This window comes from Somniosus microcephalus, chromosome 3, assembly GCF_052327205.1.
Source record: "Somniosus microcephalus isolate GS21.2 chromosome 3, FLI_Smic_1.0, whole genome shotgun sequence".
NCBI lineage: Eukaryota > Metazoa > Chordata > Chondrichthyes > Squaliformes > Somniosidae > Somniosus > Somniosus microcephalus.
Window position 1 is genome coordinate 37,505,139 of NC_140989.1, and position 24,771 is coordinate 37,529,909.

Consider the following 24,771-nt stretch of genomic DNA (forward strand, 5'->3'; position numbering starts at 1 on the left):
ATACATATACATACATACATATATATAGTACACCTCTGTAAAACAGTGCTTTACAGAACAATATACACAAGGGGCTGACACTTCTATATAAACAGTGCGTTATATAACATGCACAGGAGTGTTATATTACTGAGATAAGCTAACTCAGCACAAACCAGGAATCAGATTTGCAACCGTCTGGGAATCTGTATAACTTAATGGGCCAGAACTTCGGGTCCCCACGGGTGAGTACGCACAGGGTACTCACGCGTAGGCCCAACGAAAGTGCCGGTTTCGTGCATGCACTGCGCATGCGCGGGAAACCGGAACTTCCGTTCCCTTAAAGGAAGGGGTTCACAGGTCGAACGCGTGCGCCGGAGAGGCAGCGCGTACACCTGGAACTTCCGTTTTTTTTCCAGGTTTTTCCGGGAGGGTAAGTCTCCAGCAGCTACGCTTATAAAAAGCAGTCGCAAGGCCTGCTTTTAACAAGGTAAGTGGTGAATTAAGTAAAATTAAAACATTTTTTCCACAGGTTTATTATTTTTAAATACTTTAAAGAAAGGTATGTTTATTTTTAGCCCTGTTAGAAACTGTAATTAATTTTTTCAAAAATTTAAATTATTGTTTAAAATAGTTATTTTATGTAATTTATAGCTATTTTAAAAGTGTGATTAAAAAAAAAATTATTTGAAGTTTTAGTTATGTTTTGGGGCTGAATTGTATTCATAGATTTGACAGGTCTTCCTGTCAAATCTATGAATACAGATTCCCTGCTACCATTGGCTCTCCATGGCCCACGTGATCCCAGGGGACGCTTCGAACTAACTGCGCCCCTGGGATACGCAAGCACTGTGCGCCGGCAGTTGGAGCAGGCCCAGGGTCGGAATCCCACGCGGGCCCACAGCACAACGGCCGGCGCGCTAGGTAAGTGCAGGTCGGAGGCTTGCACCCGCAGGAAGCCTCCAACCCAAATTTCTGGGCCAATATCTCAATGCACCTCACCCTTATACACTATGCTATCGGAAGAGCAAGACATTCCTTCTGATACAAAAGCAAGATACTGCGGATGCTGGAAATCCAAAGTAAAAACAGAAAATGCTGGAAATACTCAGTTATACAGCACAGAAAGAGGCCCTTCGGCCCATCGTGTCCGCGCCGGCCATCAAGCCCTGTCTATTCTAATCCCATTTTCCAGCACTTGGTCCGTAGCCTTGTATGCTATGGCATTTCAAGTGCTCATCTAAATGCTTCTTGAATGTTGTGAGGGTTCCTGCCTCTACCACCCTTTCAGGTAGTGAGTTCCAGATTCCAACCACCCTCTGGGTGAAAAAGTTTGTCCTCAAAACCCCTCTAAACCTCCTGCCCCTTACCTTGAAACTATGCCCCCTGGTTATTGACCACTCTACTAAGGGGAAAAGTTCCTTTCTATCTACCCTATCTAGGCCCCTCATAATTTTGTCCGACCTCTCGTCAAAGTTCTGAGGAAAGGTTGTCGACCTGAAACGTTAACTCTGTTCCTCCCTCCACAGATGCTGCCCGACCTGCTGAGTATTTCCAGCATGTTCTGTTTTTATTTTACATTACATTCTTTCTGATTTGTGGTAAGTGTTTGGAACTGTGACGGTCTGGGTCTCACCCTCAGGAAAATGGTGAACAGTTAAAATAGGTGTGACTGCCAACACTATAATGCCAGCAGAGAAATTTGGAACACAAATATGGTAATCAAAACTGCTAAAATTAAAATATTTCAATGAACAAGAAAACACAATGCTACTAAAGATTTGCAAGGGAAGGTTTCTCTTATCTCCACTGAGTTTTGTCTTATGGTTTTTATTAGGAGCAGTGCTGTTTGCCGTTCAGGATTCCTTTATTAATTATACTTCACTGGGAAGTTCATGCATTTTTAAGTATTGTTATTATTAGAACTGTTGGGAGTGTCTCACAAAGTATGTCTCAATATTGTGCAATGCATAGCAATGAATCCTCTTGGTTTTGGTATGATGACATTGCTTCCTCGAATCATTCTTTAATTGGCAAATGCAGAGCTTATAAAGAAAAATCTACAAATCTGAATCAAAAACGGAAAATGCTGGAAACACACAGCAGATCTTTCAGCCTCTGAAAAGAAGAGTGAATGTCTGGCAGAACTTACATAGAATTAGACATTGAATTACGTAGAAATTACAGCACTTAAACAGGCCATTCGGTCCAACTGGTCGGTGCTGGTGTTTATGCTCCACACGAGCCTCCTCCCACCCTACTTCATCTCACCCCATCAGCATAACCTTCTATTCCTTTCTCCATCATGTGTTTATCTAGCTACCCCTTAAATGCAGCTATATTAGTCACCTCAACCACTCCTTGGAGTAGCAAATTCCACATTCTAACCACTCTCTGGATAAAGAAGTTTCTCCTGAATTCCCTATTAGATTCTCCTGAATTCCTTATGTCCAGGCCGTCCAGCGTCCACTTAGATGGAGTGTTGAGTGCTGTGCTTCTATCTATAGAGCAGAAGCCCAACCAATCTCCCCCTACCCACTACCACCAACCACCCCAGCTGAACGGCTCACTCGCAACAACTTCTCGCTTAGTTCCACACTCGGAGGTTGAGCAAAGGATTTCTACCTGAAACGCTGATCTCTCGCTTCAGATGCGGGAAGGCCTGCTTTGCGAGTCCAGAGTTTTCTGTTTTCAAAGCAGAGCTTTGCGTGTGCAAACTTAAGACAGTCTGCCTCCAATTACCAGCAGTATTTTCATACTGTAGTTCTATATTGATAATATTCTACAACCCTCCGCAATAGCTGCGCTCCTCCAATTCTGGCCCCTCGAGTATCCCTGATTTTAATCGCTCCACCATTGGCGGCCGTGCCAAGGCCCTAAGCTCTGGAATTCCCTCCGCTTTTCCACCTCTCTAAGACGCTTCTTAAAACCTACCTCTTTGACCAAGTCTGCCCTAATTTTTCCTTATGCAGCTCAGTGTCAAATTTTGTTTGATGACGCTCCTGTGAAGTGACTTGGGACAGTTTACTACATTAAAGGTGCTATATAAATATAAGTTGTTGTTGTTGTTAAAAAGAGCAATGGCCAAGCCTGACTGAACCAGCACAGTTGAGATTGTGAGTCCCCAAACGTCCATCCCATCGCCCCGTGGTGCCACGGCACCCGGATTTTACTTTCCTTGTCAGCTGGGTTTTGCAAAAGCCCACTTAACAAGGTTGAACTCATCTTTTGAAAAATTCTGTTAAGAAACATTTATGAAAGTGCAAGGAGGAGCAGTTGGTTTAGATATCACTGAAACAAGAGTGCCCGAGGGAAAAGTGTTTTCTATTTTATTTTGCTTCCGGGCTATAATCTGGATCATAAAACCCATTCATAGGATTACACAGAATGTACAGCACAGAAACAGGCCATTCGGCCCAACTGGTTCGTGCTAGTTTTTTTTTAATTCGTTTATGGGATGTGGGTGTCGCTGGCAGGGCCAGCATTTATTGCCCATCCCTAATTGCCCTTGCGAAGGTGGTGGTGAGCCGCCTTTTTGAACCGCTGCAGTCCGTGTGGTGAAGGTACTCCCACATTGCTGGTAGGGAGGGAGTTTCAGGATCTTGACCCAGCAACAATGAAGGATCGGCGCTATACTTCCAAGTTCCAATTAGGGATGGCCTTGCCAGCGATGCCCACATCCCACAAACGAATAAAAAAAAAAGTCAGGATGGTGTGTGACTTGGAGGGGAGCTTGGAGGTGGTGGTGTTCCCATGCGCCTGCTGCCCTTGTCCTTCTAGGTGGAAGAGGTCGCGGGTTTGGGAGGTGCTGCCGAAGAAGCCTTGGCGAGTTGCTGCAGTGCATCTTGTAGATGGTGCACACTGCAGCCACGGTACGCCGGTGGTGGAGGGAGTGAATGTTTAAGGTGGTGGATGGGGTGCCAATCAAACGGGCTGCTTTGTCCTGGATGGTGTTGAGCTTCTTGAGTGTTTATTATTTATTCATATTAGTTTTATAAGTTCTATTGTATGACATGAAAATAGCAGCTTTCTTTTGCTCTCAACTTTCTGGCTCGATTATTAGAGTTATTATTAAACCTGAAAGAATTGCACAAATTGCACGAGTGTTCTGCTTTTGTCGTAACATTCCAGTCAGCTAAGCTGCCTGTAGGCTGGGGAAAAAAAATACATAAAGCGGTTGAGAGGTTAAAGAAAAAAATGAACCTTACTTTGTAGGCCAGGCTTTCCTCCAACCGACAGCGGCAATGTGTGGGTAGAATGAACTACCGAAGAGGTTGGAGCTTTGCCGGGTTGCTGATGGTGCTGATACTGCTGCTGGTGCTGCCATTGGCCATTTGGAGACTGTACCGGGATATGGCAGAGCTTGCCAGTAAAATTAGGAGAGCACTGGCATTTGTTCCTGGAAGTGCACTGTCCTCCATTCATGCAAGGCAAGTGGCAGACCACTGAAAAGATAAACCCCACAGTGAGTGTAACGCAGCAATTTAACACCAAACAACAACGTTTTCAGCCCAGGGTTTTTAGTCCTACGGTCTTCAACACCACAGAATCTTGGGCGCAGGTCATGTGTCATGTTAGTTTTACTACAACAACTTGCATTTATACAGCGCCTTTAACGTAGTAAAACGTCCCCAGGCGCTTCACAGGAGCGTAATCAGACCAAAAAATGGACACCGAGCCACATAAGGAGATATCAGGACAGATGACCAAAAGCTTGGTCAAAGCGGTAGGTTTTAAGGAACGTCTTAAAGGGGGAGGGATAGGTCGAGAGTCTGAAAGGTTTAAGGAGGGAATTCCAGAGCTTAAGGCCCAGGCAGCTGAAGGCATGGCCATCAATGGTGGAGCGACGAAAATCAGGGATGTGCAAGAGGCCAGAATTACTGCGTGTACGTCTGGGGGTGCAGAGTAACTAATGGAGGAGATTTGATGATGCGCGATCCCTTTTCCACTGAAGATAGATGGAGTTCTGTTTCTTCTGTTGCCAAAACCTAATGGAGCGTAACAGGCCTTAGAGACTGTTCAGCAGGCCAGAAGAAACATAAGTACAGAATTATTCCTGTTAGATGTGGAATATTCATTTTTATACATCAAAAATACAACGTAAAACAATTATGTAATCTGGATATACAAAATTTCAATTACTCTGGCGCTCGTGACTATTTTTCAGTCATTGTATTCCAACAGTTCAAAAGACCGCGGGTTTGGTCTATAAATTGATTCAAGATCATAAAAAACCCACAGAAGAAACAAGTTAAGACCACACTCAGTCCACAAAGCCTTCCACCAAATCATGTACTGTACAACTTGCCCTCATACTGATTCTGTCCAATTTAATCTCCAAAGGGAAGATTCTACAAAGTCCTCTCTGTCCCACCAAAGGTAATGTATCAAAAAACTACTTAAAATCTATCTAACCTCGGGTCCTGCACTATCAATCCCTGACCAGTTGCTTTCGGTGGCATGACTCGCCATCGTCCCCACAGTTCAAGAACCACCACATTCCTTCGAGTATTTGATCACCTTAAGTTATATTTACCCTTCCAACCTGTTCCTAACGGATATTTATCCAGCTGTTTTCAGGGGAATTAACTGACACTGCATTAACTGTTTTAGTTGAGAAACTGTTCCATAGATTAGTGGAGAAACGCATTAGTTCTAATTTCCAGCCCCACTCATGTTCTCTGGCTCTGTGTTCACAGCCCAAGATAAATAGCCTGCTTACATTCATGTTATCCATGCATTGAGAAAGTGAGAGTATACAAAGGATGAGACAGACAGAAACATGCAGACAGAGACAAAGACACACAGAATGAAAGAGACAGGGGGGGAAGAGGAAGAGGAAAAGCAAGAGAGAGACAGTGTTCGAAGTCAACATCCTTCCAAAAAATGCTTTGAATTAAAAAAATTACTGTTAGTAAAAGGTTTTCACCCAGTGCTTAGGATGAGTTCACTCATGTACCTCATGCAGGCAGCAACAATTCAATGTGGTTTCAACATAGCAAATCCTTTAAGGCTGCAGAACAACTTCCCATGTGTAACTGAACAGGTCACTAACGTTCTTCTTCAAGCTATGTACTCTGTAAGCTTCCCTTAATTCTGCCTGCTTGTAGTACTCATACCTGCCATGATCAGTGTGATATGTTTAACAATCACAGGGCTGCAGTAGTCAAAAGAAAAAGCATTGGAACAAGTTAAGTAGCACACTGGTCCACCACACTGGTCCACCACACTGCAACACCACACTGGTCCATCACACTGCAACACCACACTGGTCCACCACACTGCAACACCACACTGGTCCACCACACTGCAACACCACACTGGTCCACCACACTGCAACACCACACTGGTCCACCACACTGCAACACCACACTGGTCCACCACACTGCAACACCACACTGGTCCACCACACTGCAACACCACACTGGTCCATCACACTGCAACACCACACTGGTCCACCACACTGCAACACCACACTGGTCCACCACACTGCAACACCACACTGGAACACCACACTGGTCCACCACACTGCAACACCACACTGCAACACCACACTGGTCCATCACACTGCAACACCACACTGCAACACCACACTGGTCCACCACACTGGTCCACCACACTGGTCCATCACCCTGCAACACCACACCGCAACACCACACTGCAACACCACACTGGTCCATCACACTGCAACACCACACTGGTCCACCACACTGGTCCACCACACTGGTCCACCACACTATAACACCACACTGGTCCACCACACTGCAACACCACACTGGTCCATCACACTGCAACACCACACTGGTCCATCACACTGCAACACCACACTGGTCCATCACACTGCAACACCACACTGGTCCACCACACTGCAACACCACACTGGTCCACCACACTAGTCCACCACACTGCAACACCACACTGGTCCACCACACTGGTCCACCACACTGGTCCACCACACTGGTCCATCACACTGCAACACCACACTGGTCCACCACACTGGTCCACCACACTGCAACACCACACTGCAACACCACACTAGTCCATCACACTGCAACACCACACTGGTCCACCACACTACAACACCACACTGGTCCACCACACTGCAACACCACACTGGTCCACCACACTGCAACACCACACTGGTCCACCACACTGGTCCACCACACTGGTCCACCACACTGCAACACCACACTGCAACACCACACTAGTCCATCACACTGCAACACCACACTGGTCCACCACACTACAACACCACACTGGTCCACCACACTGCAACACCACACTGGTCCACCACACTGCAACACCACACTGGTCCACCACACTGCAACACCACACTGGTCCATCACACTGCAACACCACACTGGTACACCACACTGGTCCACCACACTGCAACACCACACTGCAACACCACACTACAACACCACACTGGTCCACCACACTGCAACACCACACTGGTCCACCACACTGCAACACCACACTGGTCCATCACACTGCAACACCACACTGGTCCATCACACTGCAACACCACACTGGTACACCACACTGCAACACCACACTGGTCCATCACACTGCAACACCACACTGGTCCATCACACTGCAACACCACACTGGTCCACCACACTGCAACACCACACTGGTTCATCACACTGCAACACCACACTGGTCCATCACACTGCAACACCACACTGGTCCATCACACTGCAACACCACACTGGTCCATCACACTGCAACACCACACTGGTCCATCACACTGCAACACCACACTGGTCCACCACACTAGTCCATCACACTGCAACACCACACTGGTCCACCACACTGGTCCATCACACTAGTCCACCACACTGGTCCACCACACTGGTCCACCACACTGGTCCACCACACTAGTCCATCACACTGCAACACCACACTGGTCCACCACACTGGTCCACCACACTACAACACCACACTACAACACCACACTGCAACACCGCACTACAACACCAAAGTGTGGCACTGTGGAATTTTAACCTACATTAGCTCGCGATCCAGCAACGACTCGATTTTAAAATTCTCAGCCTTGTTTTCAAATCCCTCCATGGCTTTCCCCCCTCCCTATCTCTGTAACCTCCTCCAGCCCCACAACCCTCTGAGATCTCTGCGCTCCTCCAATTCTGGCCTCGAGCATCCCCGGTTTTCATCGCTCCACCACTGGCGGCCGTGCCTATAGCTGCCTGGGCCCCAAGCTCTGGAATTCACTTCCTAAACCTCTCCACCTCACTCTCCTCCTTTAAGACACTCCTTAAAACCTACCTCTTTGACCAAGCTTTTGGATCACCTGTTCTAATATCTCCTTAAGTGGTTTGGTGTCAAATTTTGCTTGATAGTGCTCCTGTGAAGCACCTTGGGACGTTTTACTACATTAAAGGTGCTGTATAAATACAAGTCATTGTTGATGCAGTTTTGTACCCATACAACTACTGATCCTCCCCCCTTTCCTGTGCTAAGCTCCTAACCTGCGCTGTATCATTACGTACAAGCACCAACAACATCCCAGCTGGCTCTGCACGGGATGGGGGAGATGGAATATGGAGATCTGGTGCAACTCTGAGCAGCCAGTTTCAGAACAGCATTGACTGCATCCTGTGAGCAGGTTGCCCATCAGGTCAACCACTTTCGAAGCCGTGGATGAAGCATGGCCTGTGAAGACTTATCAGGGAAGAAGGCGAAGGTGAAAAAACAAACTTTGAATGGAGCACATGTTAAAACTTAGAGCATGGTGACAATTTTCTGCTCTGTTTTATCACAAGACTATTTAGATTCCACAAGTCACGTGTGGTGTGTCTAATACGGCTTTGTAACATTCTGCATTAGGAATTTACAACAAGATAAGATTTGACTAAAAAAAAGTGTATATTAAAAGCTAGCGAGGACATTCACTGCTCTGAAGGTTGATCTATCTACACACCAACACAGTTAGTCAAATATATATAGGCCGACTACCTACAGTATAAACAGTACCAACAATCCTAGACTGGAAAATAATGAATTCCCAGCAATGTATAGCTTATACAAAAAATGATGACATCACTCTTCAAATTGCTTTTAACATAGATGCCAACCATTGTGATTTGGAAATATCAAAAATTAAAATTTCTAGTTGGGGTGGGGGGCGGGGGTGGTGCAGGGAGACAAGTCCCCAGTTCCCTATAGAAAAATACCTTTGGTGCATTCACCATGTCTATCTCCACTTCAGGCTATCATGTGCTTATGTTGTTTTACCTCCAATTCAAGTGAAGGAATGTTGAGTATATTTACAGTTTACGGTACACCCCTCTGCCACAACTTGTGTTCACAGGTCACGGGCTTATAAATCAGGGCCGTTCTTGAGTTGTCGGGGTCGATTTTAGCTCGGGTGCGGGGAATTGTCGGGTTCCCCGAATTTCGTGTTTCCCACACGAATCTAAATGGGTGTGTGAGATTGATGCAATTTTAACTCAATTGGCCAATTGATTTCCAACGTGTGGGAACCCTTGGCAAAGGAGTATTTCCAGTCAGAAAGTGTCATAATATGACGTCATTATTGCTGCTGCATTTAGGGTCTGCAACAAGCCTTGCTTCTTCTGCAGGCTGCCAACCTTTTGGCATTTGCTGATGCACTGAGCTGGAAGCAGAATGGCAAGAGAACGACCGAGGTCGGCACCCCGTTCTGAAGACGTTGCCCTGCAGGCTTTAGTGGAGGGAGCAAGAGCTCACAAGGAGGTGCTCTTCCCTTCATCAGGAAGGAAGATGCCTGCCCAGCAGACAAAGGCTGCGTGGCTGCAAGTGGCAGAGGAGGTCAACTCCTTATCGGCTACCCGCAGAACCTAGATACAGTGCAGGAAGAGATTTCATGACCTTCAGCACACTGGGAAAGTGAGTATGAAGTTCCCATCACTCTCAATCTGATCTCCATTGCCTTTCCTCACTAGCACTCAGCTTTAGCAATCTCTTCCTCCACATCCCACTTGACACTGACATCCATGCACCCTTACCCATTCCCTCTCTCTCTATGCTCACATTCACCTAACTATTCGACGATGCAGCCCTCACACTCCCTATCACTCTGATGCTATGAAGACAACTGACAACACACAGGGAGGGCCCTTGGTCTTGCCACCTCACTCCATCTTTGTCTCCTTCCAAGCATCTATGCTATGGATTCTATACACTCACTCCTTCATTCTCACTCAAACTCCACTTGTCTCCATCATTGCAGGAAAAGAGAGCTCACAATAAAAGAGAACGAGCGAGGACAGGAGGAGGGCCACCATCAGTAGCCCACCTCACCCCCTGGGAGGAGGCGATCCTGGAGATCGTGGGACTGGAGGATGAGGCGCAAGTGGGGGACGGACAGACGGGTGCATCACAGCAAGCTGGTGACAGAATAGTTTTTCATCTCTCTCATTGACATTGCATGAGTCGCTGATAATGATTCTGAAGCTATAACAGATGGACCTATGATCATCTGCAATATGCAATGTGCATGTAACCTTGACCTCACATCTCCAACTCTTTCCTTTACTCCCCCACAGGACCATCGAAAGCCCCCATCCCCACTGTCCAGGAGGAAGAGCCTGAGCTTCCAGACTCCTCAGAGGAATCTGCAACCTCTGAGGGCGCAGCGTCAGCAGAATTCAGCGCACCCAGCACCAGCGCAGACACTCACACCTCGGTGGGACCTTCGGGACATAGAGTAGTGTTGTCACCTGGTGTATCACAGCTCACAAGTGAGCATCAGCAGATTGTGGAGACAGGGACAGCAGTGGAGAGTGCTAGTCGGAGGGTGCAGGACTCTGCCAGCTCAGCTCAGCTACATGTCGACCCTCTGCCTCTGGGTCCATCCATAAGATCAGCGGGGCTGGAACTCCAGGAACAGATGCAGGAGTCTCTGGCAGGTTTTGTCTCCAGGGTCGATGTGAGTGTGGAGCGAATGGAGGAGTCCATAGCGAACATGAGCAGAGCCTTTGTGGAGTCATTGGCGCATGAACGCATCACCATGGAAAGGATGGCAACCTCCATGGAGGAGATAAGTCGCCAGGGTATGGAAAACATGGTGAGTGTTCATAATAGAATGACATCTCTTAAGGAGCAAAGGGCATCTATTGAACAGAGAAACCAGACCTTCATGGAAGTCCTTCTGAGTAGGACTGCCAGTGCAGATACGGGTCCCCATGGCCCCCTGATGTGCAGCAAGGTGCTCTCAAGCCACTTCCAAGCGCTGGCCCCTTCTGGCCTGTGCAGCTTCAGGTGGGTGAGCAGCAGCCTGGCGCTCCTGTTGCTGCTGCTGTTGTTCCTGGTTCTGCTGGTGCCGCGGCTGGTGTTCGAGCTCATCTAATGCCCAGAAGGGAAGGAAATAAATGGCTCCCATGCTTCTGGTATATGCCTCCGTTGAGGAAGCGCTGAGTGAAGGTGTCGAGCGGGGTTTCCCAGGAGGTCACACTGGAGATGTGTGTGAGGCTCCAACCTTCCACAGGTGTGGTAAAGCCTGGTAAAAGTTGCCCCAGGCCTGAAACAACAAAGTCCTGCCACCTGCAAATGATGACTGATCAAATCTCCTCTTTAATGGTTGACCTGCAGCTGATAGTCAGCAATCCAATAGTGCTCTCACGCCAGGTTTCACAGGCGTGATCCCCACCAGGCGTGTTTTATGTGGGAAAAGGGTTAAAAATGCAAGGGCCTGTTGAAATGGGATTATAAAGGCCAATTATTGCTGATTAAGGGCCTTAAAGACCAGTCCTGCCTGTTGGAGGCGGGACTGATTTGGGACCATCAGACACGCCGGGGTTAAAATGGCTCGGGGTCGGGAACCAGGCGGGTGGGGGGGCCCGACCCCCAGTTTTTGCGATTTTAACCCCCCACACGCCTCAAAGCCCGCCTCACGGCTGAGTTAAAATCGACCCCGTCAAGTTTATGGGGGCTGTGCCAGCTTTTGCTGGTGGAAGGCTAGCACGTATGTTTTAACTTCATAAAAGTATCCGAAATTGTAGCCTTGATGTAATCTCACAAGTATCCTACCACCTTCCATGGGCCTCGGTTCCAACATTTTCTATTCCTTTAAAAAAAAATGGCAAATTTAATAAACTAATCTACTGATAACACAACCCAAAGAGCCGTAAAAATCTTGTCACTACTGACGGAAAGCTTTTAAGCAGTCCTGGGCACATGCTTTGATTCATCTCTGCTATTTTTCTCAGACCAGTCAGGAAATCTTTTTTTGTATTTTTTTTATATAAAAGCGGTACTCCAGAATGTACTATAGATAAAATGAATAAATGAGGGGAGAGCCCATTCTGATCGGCTCTGCTTCGCTGTACCATTTCATTCACTGAAGAAAACAGCAACCAACCATTCTTGCACTTAAAAAGGAGGAAAAGAAAGTGCCAATCACAGCCAATTGATATTCCATGCACGAGAGCTCGTCTTTCTATTGAGAGCAGATGTGTTTCCTAAAAGACAATATCGCTATTGATATATAAAAAAGACTGATTTCAAGACCATCATTACTAGGTGCCGCAGAATACACCTTTCAGCCTCGTACAGCTGCATCAGAAACCTTTTGTGTCCTTTTTTTCCACAGAAATGTAGTTTTCAATATTACAAATCCCTTCTTATTCCAACGACTCAGTCAAAAAGCTGATGTGGTTTTACCACTTGTTTTTCCTCGGTGTCTTAGAGGAAAATAAATGTCAGAGGAAAAAAAAGTTATAAATTTTAAGATTTGTATTTCATTGCTTGACTAAGTTTAAGTCCTTCCGATAAATGCTAACAAAAGAGACACTTTACAAGTTTCAAATGTCAGCTAGTAAAGTCTGTCAATGCATGCATTGGACAGGAGAGAGGGTTTTCTGCTCAAGCTCCTGGCACATCAAGAAAGTACAGATGGGCAGCCTGTGATTTTCTACCCATTAAAATTAGAGGCTGGAAAATCACATGCTATTTCCTAATATGTGTTCCCAGTGCACACCAGGAGTTTTTTAAAAATTCATTCACAGGATGTGGCCAGCATTTATTGCCCATCCCTAATTGCCCTTGAAGGGGTGGTGGCGAGGGCAGTTAAGAGTCAACCACATTGCTGTGGGTCTGGAGTCACATATCAGCCAGACCAGGTAAGGACGGCAGATTTCCTTTCCTGAAGGACATTAGTGAACCAGATGGGTTTTTAATGACAATGCAGTAGTTTCATAGTCATCATCACTGATACTAGCTTTTCATTCCAGATTTATTTAATTAACTGAATTCAAATTCCCCAGCTGTTATGCTGGGATTTGAACTCATACTTCCAGATCATTAGTTCAGGCCTCTGGATTACTAGCACAGTAACATTACCACGATGCTACCGTACCCCTACTGTGCAGCACTGGAGTCCTCCTAAAGCTGTTCAGCTCAGGTACTGCGAGATTAACCGGCACAGCTGAAGAAAGACTACAACAACAATTTGCATTTAATTAGCGCCTTTAACGTAGTAAAACGTCCCACAGTGCTTCACAGAAGCATTAAAAAAAATTTGACACTGAGTCACTTAGAGATATTAGGACAAGTGACCAAAGACTTGGTCAAAGAGGTAGGTTTTAAAGAGCATCTTAAAGGAGGAGAGAGAGGTAGAGAGGCGGAGAGGTTTAGGGAGGGAATTCCAGAGCTTTGGGCCAAGGCAACAGAAGGCACGGCCGCCAATGGTGGCGCGATTAAAATCAGGGATGCGCAAGAAGGCAGAATTAGAGGAACGCAGCTATCTCGGGGGGGGGGGGTTGTGGGGCTGAAGAAGATTACAGAGATAGGGAGGGACGAGGCCATGGAGGTATTGGAAAACAAGGATGAGAATTTTGAAATCGAGGCGTTGCTTAACCGGGAGCCAATGTAGGTCAGTGAGCACAGGGGTGATGGGCGAACGGGACTTAGTGCGAGTTCGGACGCGGGCAGCTGAGTTTTGGATGACCTCAAGTTTACGTAGGGTAGAATGTGGGAGGCCAGCCAGGAGTGCATTGGAACAGTCAAGTCTCAAGGTAACAAAGGCATGGATGAGTGTTTCAGCAGCGGATGAGCTGAGGCAAGGGCGGACTCGGGCGATGTGATGGAGGTGGAAATAGGCGGTCTTAGTTATGCTGCGAGTATGTGGTCGGAGGCTCATTTCAGTGTTTGTTAATCCATGCACAGCAGTGGATTTGAATTGAGACAATGCAAAATAAACATTTTGAAGGGAATCTCTTGCTGCCTATTGCTCTCCTTCACACGTTAAGCGAACAGCTCTTGAGTTCAATGAAGATGCACAGACTCTTCCATTTGACATGTTTTCACATGTAATCTATACTGCGTGGGTGGTAATTGGGTCTATGGCTAAGGATAGCACAGACTTCTATGAATGCTTCAGTGTTGTTACTTCAAATTGCTGTGCAAGGGCGTTTTGCACACATGAAACCGCATTGTAATTTGTTTTTCCTCCGTTCCTATTTTCTTCCCTGTTCTTCTGAAAGCAGTGGCTTGCCCAGGTGGCCATTTTATTCACCTGCGACCTTTGACAGTGAGTGTTGACTGCGCCGCCCCGTCTTGTCCTTACCCATCGTCCACATGCATCCGTTGTAGGAGGATCAATGGAAAAGGGAGAGGACATTGAGAAAGTAGATTGTACTTTTTGGTGCTAATGCAACAATTTTGTTAGTTTAATCGACAATGGTGAATTGCACTCAGGCGCTCAGAAAATAGCTTTAATGATTATTGTTTTAAGAATGCTTTGGATTTAGTCAGAGAGACCAACTATCTACAAAAAGTATTAATCGTCATTCTAAGTGTCAGCCTTGGCTCAGTGGCGGGACCGTTGCCTCTGAGTCAGTAGGTCGTGGGTTCACATCACAAAGTATTTCATTGACTGTAAAGCACGTTGGGATGTCTTGAGGTCATGAAAGGCGCTATATAAATGCAAGTTCTTTATTTCAACTTTTAATCATATTTCAAAGAATCTCAGCAGTTTAAATTGTCCATATACCTGCACCTGCAATCAGTCTATCATTAACATCCATTTGCTGCATTAGTTACTTAACAATGTTCATTCGGATTATTGCCAACAGTTTAAGACTAAAACTGTGGGTTTCAGCCTTTTTTTCGGAAGTGGGTGTGATAGGTATTGCCACTACCCACGATGGCTAAAATGCAGTTAAACCATAAGCAGAGATTGTTTAGGTATCATAACATGTTTCTTTGAAACCATGGCAGATCTCCTCCTATTTTAGCATGTTGTGTGCACTGAATATCCCCAGCTTGCTGAGGTGATACTCAATGAGGGACAATGTACCATTTGCAAAGATGGTTTCGCAACCTATCTTTGGGCGACACCACTGCCACAAAATGCACGAGGTGTGTTATTCCCAGCAGTTACTGTCAACGATCTTTCCTCAGCCACAAGACTTAGCTTGAACGGCCATCTAACAACACAGGCCACTTGGGCGGAGTTGTGGCGCAGAAACAAAACAAAAACACAAGCAAGAAGATTCTGCTGGTGGAACTCTTCGGGGAAAATGCCCAAGACTTTTTCTAGGTTGCGCAGAAAGTCTTGAAATAGAGAACAGAAAATATTGGAAATACAAAGCAGGGCTGTCAACATTTGAAAAGAGAAAAGATGTTCAGCTGATGTTGCAGGTAGTGACTCTTCGTCAGAACAGATTTAAAAAAAAATCTAATTATAGCCCTACAACCCTCCGAGATCTCTGCGCTCCTCTAATTCTGCCCTCTTGAGCATCCCTGATTATAATTGCTCCACCTTTGGTGGCCGTGCCTTCTGTTGCCGAGGCCCTAAGCTCTGGAATTCCCTCCCTAAACCTCTCCGCCTCTCTACCTCTCTCTCCTCCTTTAAGACGCTCCTTAAAACCTACCTCTTTGACCAAGCTTTTGGTCACCTGCCCTAATTTATCCTTATGTGGCTCGGTGTCAAATTTTTTGTCTTATAATACTCCTGTGAAGCGCCCTGGGACGTTTTACTACGTTAAAGGCACTATAGCTATAAGGCGCAATAACAAGTTATTGTTGTTGTTGAAAAACTTGCCAAGTGTCATTTTTAACATTGTGTAATTACAGTCTGATACAAACAAAGGTCTAAAATATGGATCATTATTACATTCAATTTAAACCGTTCATCCAAATCACTATGAGAATCCATTTAAATGGTTACTAGGAATGGTTATACAATCCACATTTTTGATAGCAAGTGAAAGACTAGAGTCTGGCTTTAAAACAGCCACTTGTACACTTTACCCTCATTAAAAGTTTTCTTGGGAAGTCTAGCCAAGCATTTCTACACATTACGATGAGGGGAATGCTTGGAATGGCTGTCCCGTGACACAGCATAAAATCTAATATGATTAGAGTCCAGAAGCCAAAGGTCTGAGAGTCTTGTGACAGGGCCGGTGTGATAATGAAGCACCTCACAGCGGAAGAAGTGGCGGTGACACCAAAATGAGGGAAAAGTTCCAGACATCCTCTTCATACTTCTCTTTTAAACTGTCTGAATCTATATAAACACTAACTTTACAAGAAATTAATTCCCCCTCCCCTGCTCCCCAATGGAGTTGTGTTAAACCTTCTGGGGGAGGGGGGGGGGGATTTTATCTCCCTTTACTCATCGAAAATGCAAAGAAGCCGACTTACTACTCATTTTTCCGTCCCGCAGCTATCTTGAGGTAGAGTGGCTGAGGCGCACCTGCCTGACTCAGGCAGGACTCAGGAGGCTCATGAAATTATGTCAATCGGGCTCCAATTAGGCTATTTTTATGGCCTACTGGACAGAGCACCAGCCGTGGACACTCCGCTCAGTAGCTGTCAGGCCAGAAGCGGAGGCCCTCCAAGGCAGGTAAAAACCTATTTCTGTAGCACAAAAGTAGCAGGCCTGCTATTCCTCCGGACCCACGAACATATTTTGGAATGCTGTCACTCCAGGCTCCCTCCCACCCCCAATCTACCCCTCCCCCGACGCCTAAAGTTATCCGTATAATCTTCGATCCCTTTTCGGAAGGGAAGCGCGACCAGGAGGCTGGAGATGGTGATCGGAGGGGGGCCCGAGGCCGTGATCGGAGGGGGGGGCGGATGAGTCCAATATTGCGCGGCCCAAACCTGGGAAGCTGCCTCCGGACGCCCATTTGGGGTGGGCGGCTCTCCCATTCCCTTTAAATGAAGACCAGCTGTTAACATGGCCCCTTGGCATATTCAAATAAGGGGCCTAATGCCTGTGTGAGGCCCCTCTGCAATATTAGTTTGCCCTGAGGCAGCCAGCGCTGGCTGCATTCAGGGAAATGTGGTCTATATGCGGCCTAACAGTCCTGCAAGGGACCACTGCAGGCAGCAACTAAGGTACGTTTGTTAAAGATACTTATCTGAATGTGCTCCTCTCAGCCCCACTTGAAAACTACGGGCTGCTGCCGACCAGTGCTCATTCCCCCTCCAACCTCAATGCAACCCCCTCGTCCGCCCCCCCCCTCCGATCACGGCCTCAGGCCCCCCTCCGATCACCATCTCCAGCCTCCCGGTCGCACTCCCCTTCCGAAAAGAGATCGAAGGTTATACGGATAACTTTAGGCGTCGGTGATTAAATAAATTACGGAAACACTTGTGGTATATTGTTCAGTACACGGCAAGAATACTTGGAGCATGTCAGTGGTTTGGGGGTTCAAATTACTTTCCTCAAGATTGTTTGGATTAGATTAGGTGGCGGCTGTGATGGTGTAGTGCACGGTACATTGGAGGGAATGGGCTGAATGGGCCAAATGGCCTTCACCCATTCCAAGGTTTCTTATGTTTTTATGAGAGGAATTTAAGGGGAGAGAAATTGAGTAAAATAAAAAAAACTTTGGAGTGCATGAAGTAATTGAACTTGCCCTTTCTCACTAATTAATCATCTGGGGTTTTTTTTTCCAAGAATAGTTTGGGTTACCTCCTATACTTTTTTTTTCTAAGCATATATGGGCAAAAACCATCTCTGATCCAAAGAAAAGCATTCCAGCTCCTGTAATAATAACTATCTTTAGGGAGAATAAGGTGCTGCTGTCTGAATCAATCCGCTGTTTGTAACCTACTCCAAAAAAACCTTTTTTTTAAAAATAAATGTTAAGAACTGTCAACCACCCAAAGCTTAGTCATCCACAAAGGAATTTCCTCTGGATCCCGAGGCAGTCTGCACACACTTGCACAGTACCTCAGGTCCAATATATAATCTAGGACACAAGGCGGCTTCATTTTAATTAGGGCTCCAGTGGCGACACAAAGCATTTCCACTGCGCAAAAATTAACCTCTGCTGCAGCACTTGGTAAACAAAGGGAAAACCATCTCCTCGCTTGGCAACGGAATTGTCTGTTTAAAATAAAACTGGCGGGAAGTCATCACTGCGCTAACACTGGTTGGTATCAAGCACCATTGCCTTTGCAAACAACGATGGATGTCCTGCTCACTACCAATGCACGTTTTCCGCACGTCTTTCTCTACACAGGCAGGTGTACAAGTTAGAGCTGAGGATATCCAATTGAGGTGCTTAAGATGATTAACAGAGTTGATCGGGTCGATAGAGACAAACGATTTCCTCTGGTGGGGGGAGTCTAGAACAGGAGGACATAACCTTAAAATCAGAGCTAGGCCGTTCAGGGGTGATGTCAGGAAGCAGTTCTTTGCACAAAGGGGAGTGGAAATCTGGAACTCTCTTCCCCGAAATAGCTGTTGAGGCTGGGGGTCAATTGAAAATTTCAAAACTGAGATTGATACGATTTTTGTTAGGCAAGGGTATTAAGGGTTACGGAACCAAGGCGGGTAGATGGAGTTAAGATACAGATCAGCCGTGATCGAACTGAATGGGTGGAACAAGCTCAAGGGGCTGAAAGGCCTACTCCTGTTCCTATGTTTCCTATAAAATTCTAACAGGACTAGACAGACTAGATGCAGGAAGGATGTTCCCGATGGCGGGGAGTCCAGAACCAGGGGTCATAGTCTAAGGATAAGGGGTAAGCCATTTAGGACAGCGATGAGGAGGAATTTCTTCACCCAGAGAGTGGTGAACCTGTGGAATTCTCTGCCACAGAGGGCGGTGGAGGCCAGTTCATTAAATATATTCAAGAAAGAGTTGGATATATTTCTTAAGGCTAAAGGGATCAAGGGATATGGGGAGAAAGCAGGAACGGGGTACTGAATTTGGATGATCAGCCATGATCTCATTGAATGGCAGAGCAGGCTCGAAGGGCCGAATGGCCTACCCCTGCTCCTATCTTCTATGTTTCTATGTTCCTGCAAATGGACTGAAATCTGCATCTCGCTTCCCTGCACATAAAGGGCTTTAAAGCATGGAACAAATTCTACAGCAGTACCTCAGTCACAATGTAATTGAAGGCTCGGCATTTCAAAAGATTTACCGCTGAGGTTTACAGCGACATAATAGCCACGTGGGGGTAGGCTGCGGAATGAAAGTGTGAGTTGCGTTAATTACACAGGCAGTTCAGTGTGGAATCCGGGCCAAGCATTTCTCTACTCAAAAGTGTATAATTAACAGTAACAAATAAAATGGGTGTAACCATCATTTTTGTGATTTTATTCTAAAAACAGGCATACTTATCAGGTAGAAGCAAACTTGCATCGACCACAGTTTAGCTCTGGTTTGATCAATTGCATTTTGCCAAAAGTAGATGTTAATGGTTAGTGGTGAGTTGTCTGAATCGTGGATACACAAATAAAAAGGACAGCATATTGGACGGGAGTGAAACTTATATCTTAACAAGGATTTAATGTTTGCAGAGTACATTTTAAGTGGGATGTGCTCAATAACATATTATAATCAACGCCCTCATCATCACTATAATTGTATTTAGGTTCAAAACTAAATCCTTCTCAACAGCATAAAGCCTATATTTTAGTGGCAAATCAGCAACAGAAACTGAAGAATGCGTGGAGTGGAACAAGAGAAGGCTTCTACCGCACTCATTTAATCTTTTACAGCACAGTCCTACCTGCCCCCCCAGTGCAATCTCCATCTATCTACTTCCGCTGCTTAACTTGCACTGCTTCCACAGGTGTAATCTTCTTGGTCTCAGCAACACAGGAAAGATTGTGTTCCCCAAAGGGTGATATCTACCCTTACTTACCCCTATAATCTTAAATAGCATTCGAAAGCAGGTATTCTACAGCTCCTTTTTAAAAAAAAATTTAAATTTGTTTTTATGGGATGTGTGCTGTTAGGGAGGGAGTTCCAGGATTTTGACCCAGCGACGATGAAGGATCGGCGATATACTTCTAAGTCAGGATGGTGTGTGACTTGGAGGGGAACTTGGAGGTGGTGGTGTTCCCGTGCCCCTGTCCTTCTCGGTGGAAGAGGTCGCGGGTTTGGGAAGTGCTGGCGAAGAAGCCTTGGCGAGTTTCTGCAGAGCATCTTGCAGATGGTACACACTGCAGCCACGGTACGCTGGTGGTGGAGGGAGTGAATGTTTAAGGTGGTGGATGGGTTGCCAATCAAGCAGGCTGCTTTGTCTTGGATGGTGTCGAGCTTCTTGAGTGTTGTTGGAGCTGCACTCATCCAGGCAAGTGGAGAGTATTCCATCACACTCCTGACTTGTGCCTTGTAGATGGTGGAAAGGCTTTGGGGAGTCAGGAGGTGAGACACTCGCTGCAGAATACCCAGCCTCTGACCTGCTCTTGTTGCCACAGTATTTATGTGGCTGGTCCAGTTAAGTTTCTGGTTAATAGTGACCCCCAGGATGTTGAAGGTGTAGAGCACTCGGCGCTTAGTTGGGAAACATAGAAGATAGGAGCAGGAGTAGGCCATTCGGCCCCTCGAGCCTACTCCGCCATTCAATGAGATCATGGCTGATCATCCAAATTCAGTACCCTGTCTCTGCCTTCTCTCCATATCCCTTGATCCCTTTAGCCTTAAGAAATATATCCAACTCCTTCTTGAATATATTTAATGAATTGGCCTCAACTGTCTTCTGTGATAGAGAATTCCACAGGTTCACCACTCTCTGGGTGAAGAAATTCCTCCTCATCTCTGTCCTAAATGGCTTACCCCTTACCCTTAGACTGTGACCCCTGGTTCGGGACTCACCGGCCATCGGGAACATCCTTCCTGCATCTAGTCTGTCTAGTCCTGTTAGAATTTTATAAGTTTCAATGAGATCCCCTCTCATTCTTCTAAACTTCAGCGAGTATAAGCCCAATCGACCTACTCTCTCCTCATACGTCATTCCTGCCATCCCAGGTATCAGTCTGGTGAATCTTCGCTGCACTCCCTCCATGGCAAGAACATCCTTCCTCAGATAAGGTGACCAAAACTGCACACAATACTCAAGGTGTGGTCTCACCAAGGCCCTGTACAACTGCAGCAAGACATCCTGTTCCACATATCTGGTGGCAGGGGGAGGAGACGGAAGAAGTTCCCACTCATTTCTAGGTTCATTAGCAGATTGGTAATCTTGCGCTCACACCTCTCAACATTTTAAAGTGCACGTTCACCCATCCCCCACCCTCCATCTCCTTTAATGAAAATATCTTCAACTCTGTTGAGTCCGTCCTCATAAATTAGAGCGCAAAGCCCTGAGCGCATCCTTCTCTTAACAAAATCAGAGGGCGATGTTCCACCCCGTCACATGTAAATGCCGCTGCAGAGCGGGCCCCATTTCCCTGTCTAAGAGGAGCAAGGGATTTACTGGGTAACTATCGGTCTCCTGACACGGCAGGGCTGAGAACCATCATAGCCCTGGCCCTGATATGAGCTTGAGGGCTTCTTAAGAATCCTTCTTGGAATCTAATTAAACTGATAAACAGGCGTGGGATCACAATTTACACTTTTTGGCCTTTTGCAATCTCTTAATGCCCCGGTGGGACGAGAACTTTTCTGCCAAATTGCTGCCCACAGCATTGTAAAATTCTCAGAACAAAAAAAAAAGTTGTAGCATAGACCAGCCAAAACTACGTTCCAACTTTGCTGCTCCACTTTCAGTGAGGACCACCTAAGCAGAAGGTTTGATGCTGGAAGAGGACGGTGTCAGCAACAGTGCAACAGCAGGAACTGACAGAGCCTCCGTCAACAGCTGGCTTCCAGTAAGTAGACAAAGATTGCATGTTACTTGCTGAAGTGGGAAAACCAGCGTACTACCGAGTGCAGTAAGTGTAATGTACTGATGTGTTTTAATGGCCTTCACTTGCACCAAATGTCCAGCTACAACAAAGCCCCTGGATGATGCTACAGTCGCTCAACCACAAAAAGGGCTGGGTTTTCTTCCAAGGGCTGAATCACAGTGGGCACGGTAGGAAAATGGGGCGGTCAGGGCCAATGTTCCCTCTAATCTTTTTTTTTAGGCCCGCGCGGCCCCTTTAACGGTCATTCAAAATTCCGTGCGTGCGCAGTTTTTCTGTTTGAAAGCCGGCTCACCGGCTGCGCAGGACCTTCAGAGCGCTGCTTAAAAGGAACTTTGGTCAGGCCTACCTCTACCTCGCCGCCCTGATCTCGATTTCCCTTCCCTCGTACATAAATTTGCCATTTTGTCTCCGGAGCTCTTCTGCGCCCCCTGAAGGCTCCTCGCTGCCTCTTCGGGTGCCACCAGGGTTTTCCTCTGGTGGGCTCCCCCTTGCCAATGGGAATCGTGCCAGGAGGCCGGCATATATGTGGCAATGTCGAAGAGGCGGGTGGAAGTCCAACCCTTCAGAGCATCACCACGAAGAGGAGAATCAAGCGCGAAGTGTCAGCTTGGCTCGATGGTCGCACTCTCATCGGGTAGCGGGGGGGGGGGGGGTGCGGGGTAGGGGAAAGTTTACCATTGCATTTGCACGAACAATTCCACCGCACCAGTTTACCCACCTTGCCCAGAATTTGATTTTACTCAGGTTCCCCTGCCCCAAGTGCTCGAACCCCCACCGTTTCCTACCTCTCAATCCATCCCAACTGCTCCAGCTCCGGCTCTAGTCCCTCCTCCCCATGAGACCCATCCCAAGTGCTCCAACTCTGGCTCTAATCCCTTCTTCCCATGAGATCCATCCCATGTGCTCCAGCTCCACCTCTAATCCCTTCTCCCCATGAGACCCATCCCATGTGCTCCAGCTCCCACTCGCGGCGCCTTGGCTTTTTTGCTTCCTGATATTATAGCAACTAGCTTCCAGACTGAAAACTTCCATGGCCTTCTTCCCAATACTATAGCTGACAGGTTCCAGCCTGAACACCCCCTTCACCTCTCACCCACCCTCTCAGATATTACGGCCAACAACCTCCCAGCCAAGAGCCTCCCCTTCCTGTGTCCCTCTCCTGAGGCCCTGATCAATGTGGTGGGAGATTCCCTAGTATTCTAATCATTTTGGTGGCAGCTTGATACTTCTCAAAATATCTTGTCTATTTACAAGTTTGGGCGGCCTGAGTTGTGTGATGGAGTTCCTCCCAATCACAGTACCAGGGACTACAGCCCACAGAACTGAGGTCAGTCAAAGCAATAAACAAGAAGAACATCAAATCTTAGAACCCGAAACCAAAGAGTACACAAATGTGGGCTTGGGTAAGTACAGCACTTTAACAAAATATTTAACAACCACAGGACAGTTTTAAATATGTTCCAGCCACGATTTTCAGATCATTTTTAAAACATTATTGATTTTTCAGAATTATATAATCAAAAGGGAAAGAAAAAAAACCTAACGATTTATTAATCTAGCAAAGTAATTAGTAATGAGCTGGAGTAGTGAGTCCGCAGTGAGAATTATTTTAAAAAACAGAAAATTGAGATGGACAAGAAATAGGGACCAGATCTGACTGAGTTGACAGTGGGAGGCTGTAAAGAACAACAGGAGAGGCCAAATTGTAGAATAAAGCAGGACTTTTCTCACACCCAGTACATAATCTCTTCCAGGCTGCACGTTTCCCTAAGTTCCTTTGTACCATCTGCTGTTCTCCGTTTCTAGGTACAGAGCCCAGCTCTGTGCATCAGAAACCTCACACCGGAGAATCCTCCATCAACATGGGGGTTCCCGAAATACCAAGAACAGAAGCTAAAAGGATCTCCACACACTTTATCTGAGGTTTTTACAAAAGGAAATTACTCAATTCCAAAACGCTGGACAAGACCTTAAGAAGCATGTTGTTAACCTCTAATCCAGTACAACCTCGCCAGAGGTTGGGCTTTGATTTGAGACCCAACTCATGCAATTTACCTCCAGGTATTAAATAAGTCCTGTTGAAAGTCCTGGATTCAGCTTCACAGTGACTCACTGTTCTAATACTTTATATATAGACGGGCTATCTATCCACATCTGCAAGCTATTTTAAGATATTTGACCCAAATGCTCAAACTTTTAACAGTGGATAAATTGGTATTATTTTGCCACACACAGGAACAGGGTTACTTTCAGTTGATGGGGCATGTCCTTGGATCATGTCCATTGTGATTATTAACCACTTTAACATTATTTACTCACTTTATTATGATTAACACAAATACACAGCATCAAGACAATATGGGGTCAATAGGACATGGAAAATGATCCAACTCGTAATGTTGGGAAAAATGTAATCCACTCACTCACCCTTTGGGCTCAATCTGTTACATCTCTGGTCATTATTTTCCATTTCCCATGATCCCCATCAGTAATTCTATATAGTTAAAATATTACATCGGCAAGTACTCTTCACTCAGAGGGTTGTGAATTTTTGGGCTTCTCCGTCCCAAAGGGCTGTGGATGCTGAGTCGTTGAGTATATTCAAGACGGAGGTAGATAGATTTTTGGACTCTAAAGGAATCGAGGGATATGGAGATCGGGCGGGACAGTGGTGTTGAGATTGA

At 46.3% G+C, this 24,771-nt stretch overlaps 1 protein-coding gene across 1 annotated transcript in view; it reads right to left on the reverse strand.

Moving 5' to 3' along the window:
• ltbp1 (latent transforming growth factor beta binding protein 1) overlaps window positions 1-24,771 on the reverse strand; it is a 580,062-nt gene that overhangs the window by 308,580 nt on the left and 246,711 nt on the right. The window contains 1 exon segment of the mRNA XM_085980097.1: window positions 4,188-4,424. Within this exon segment, the coding sequence (XP_085836223.1) occupies window positions 4,188-4,424 (237 nt within the window).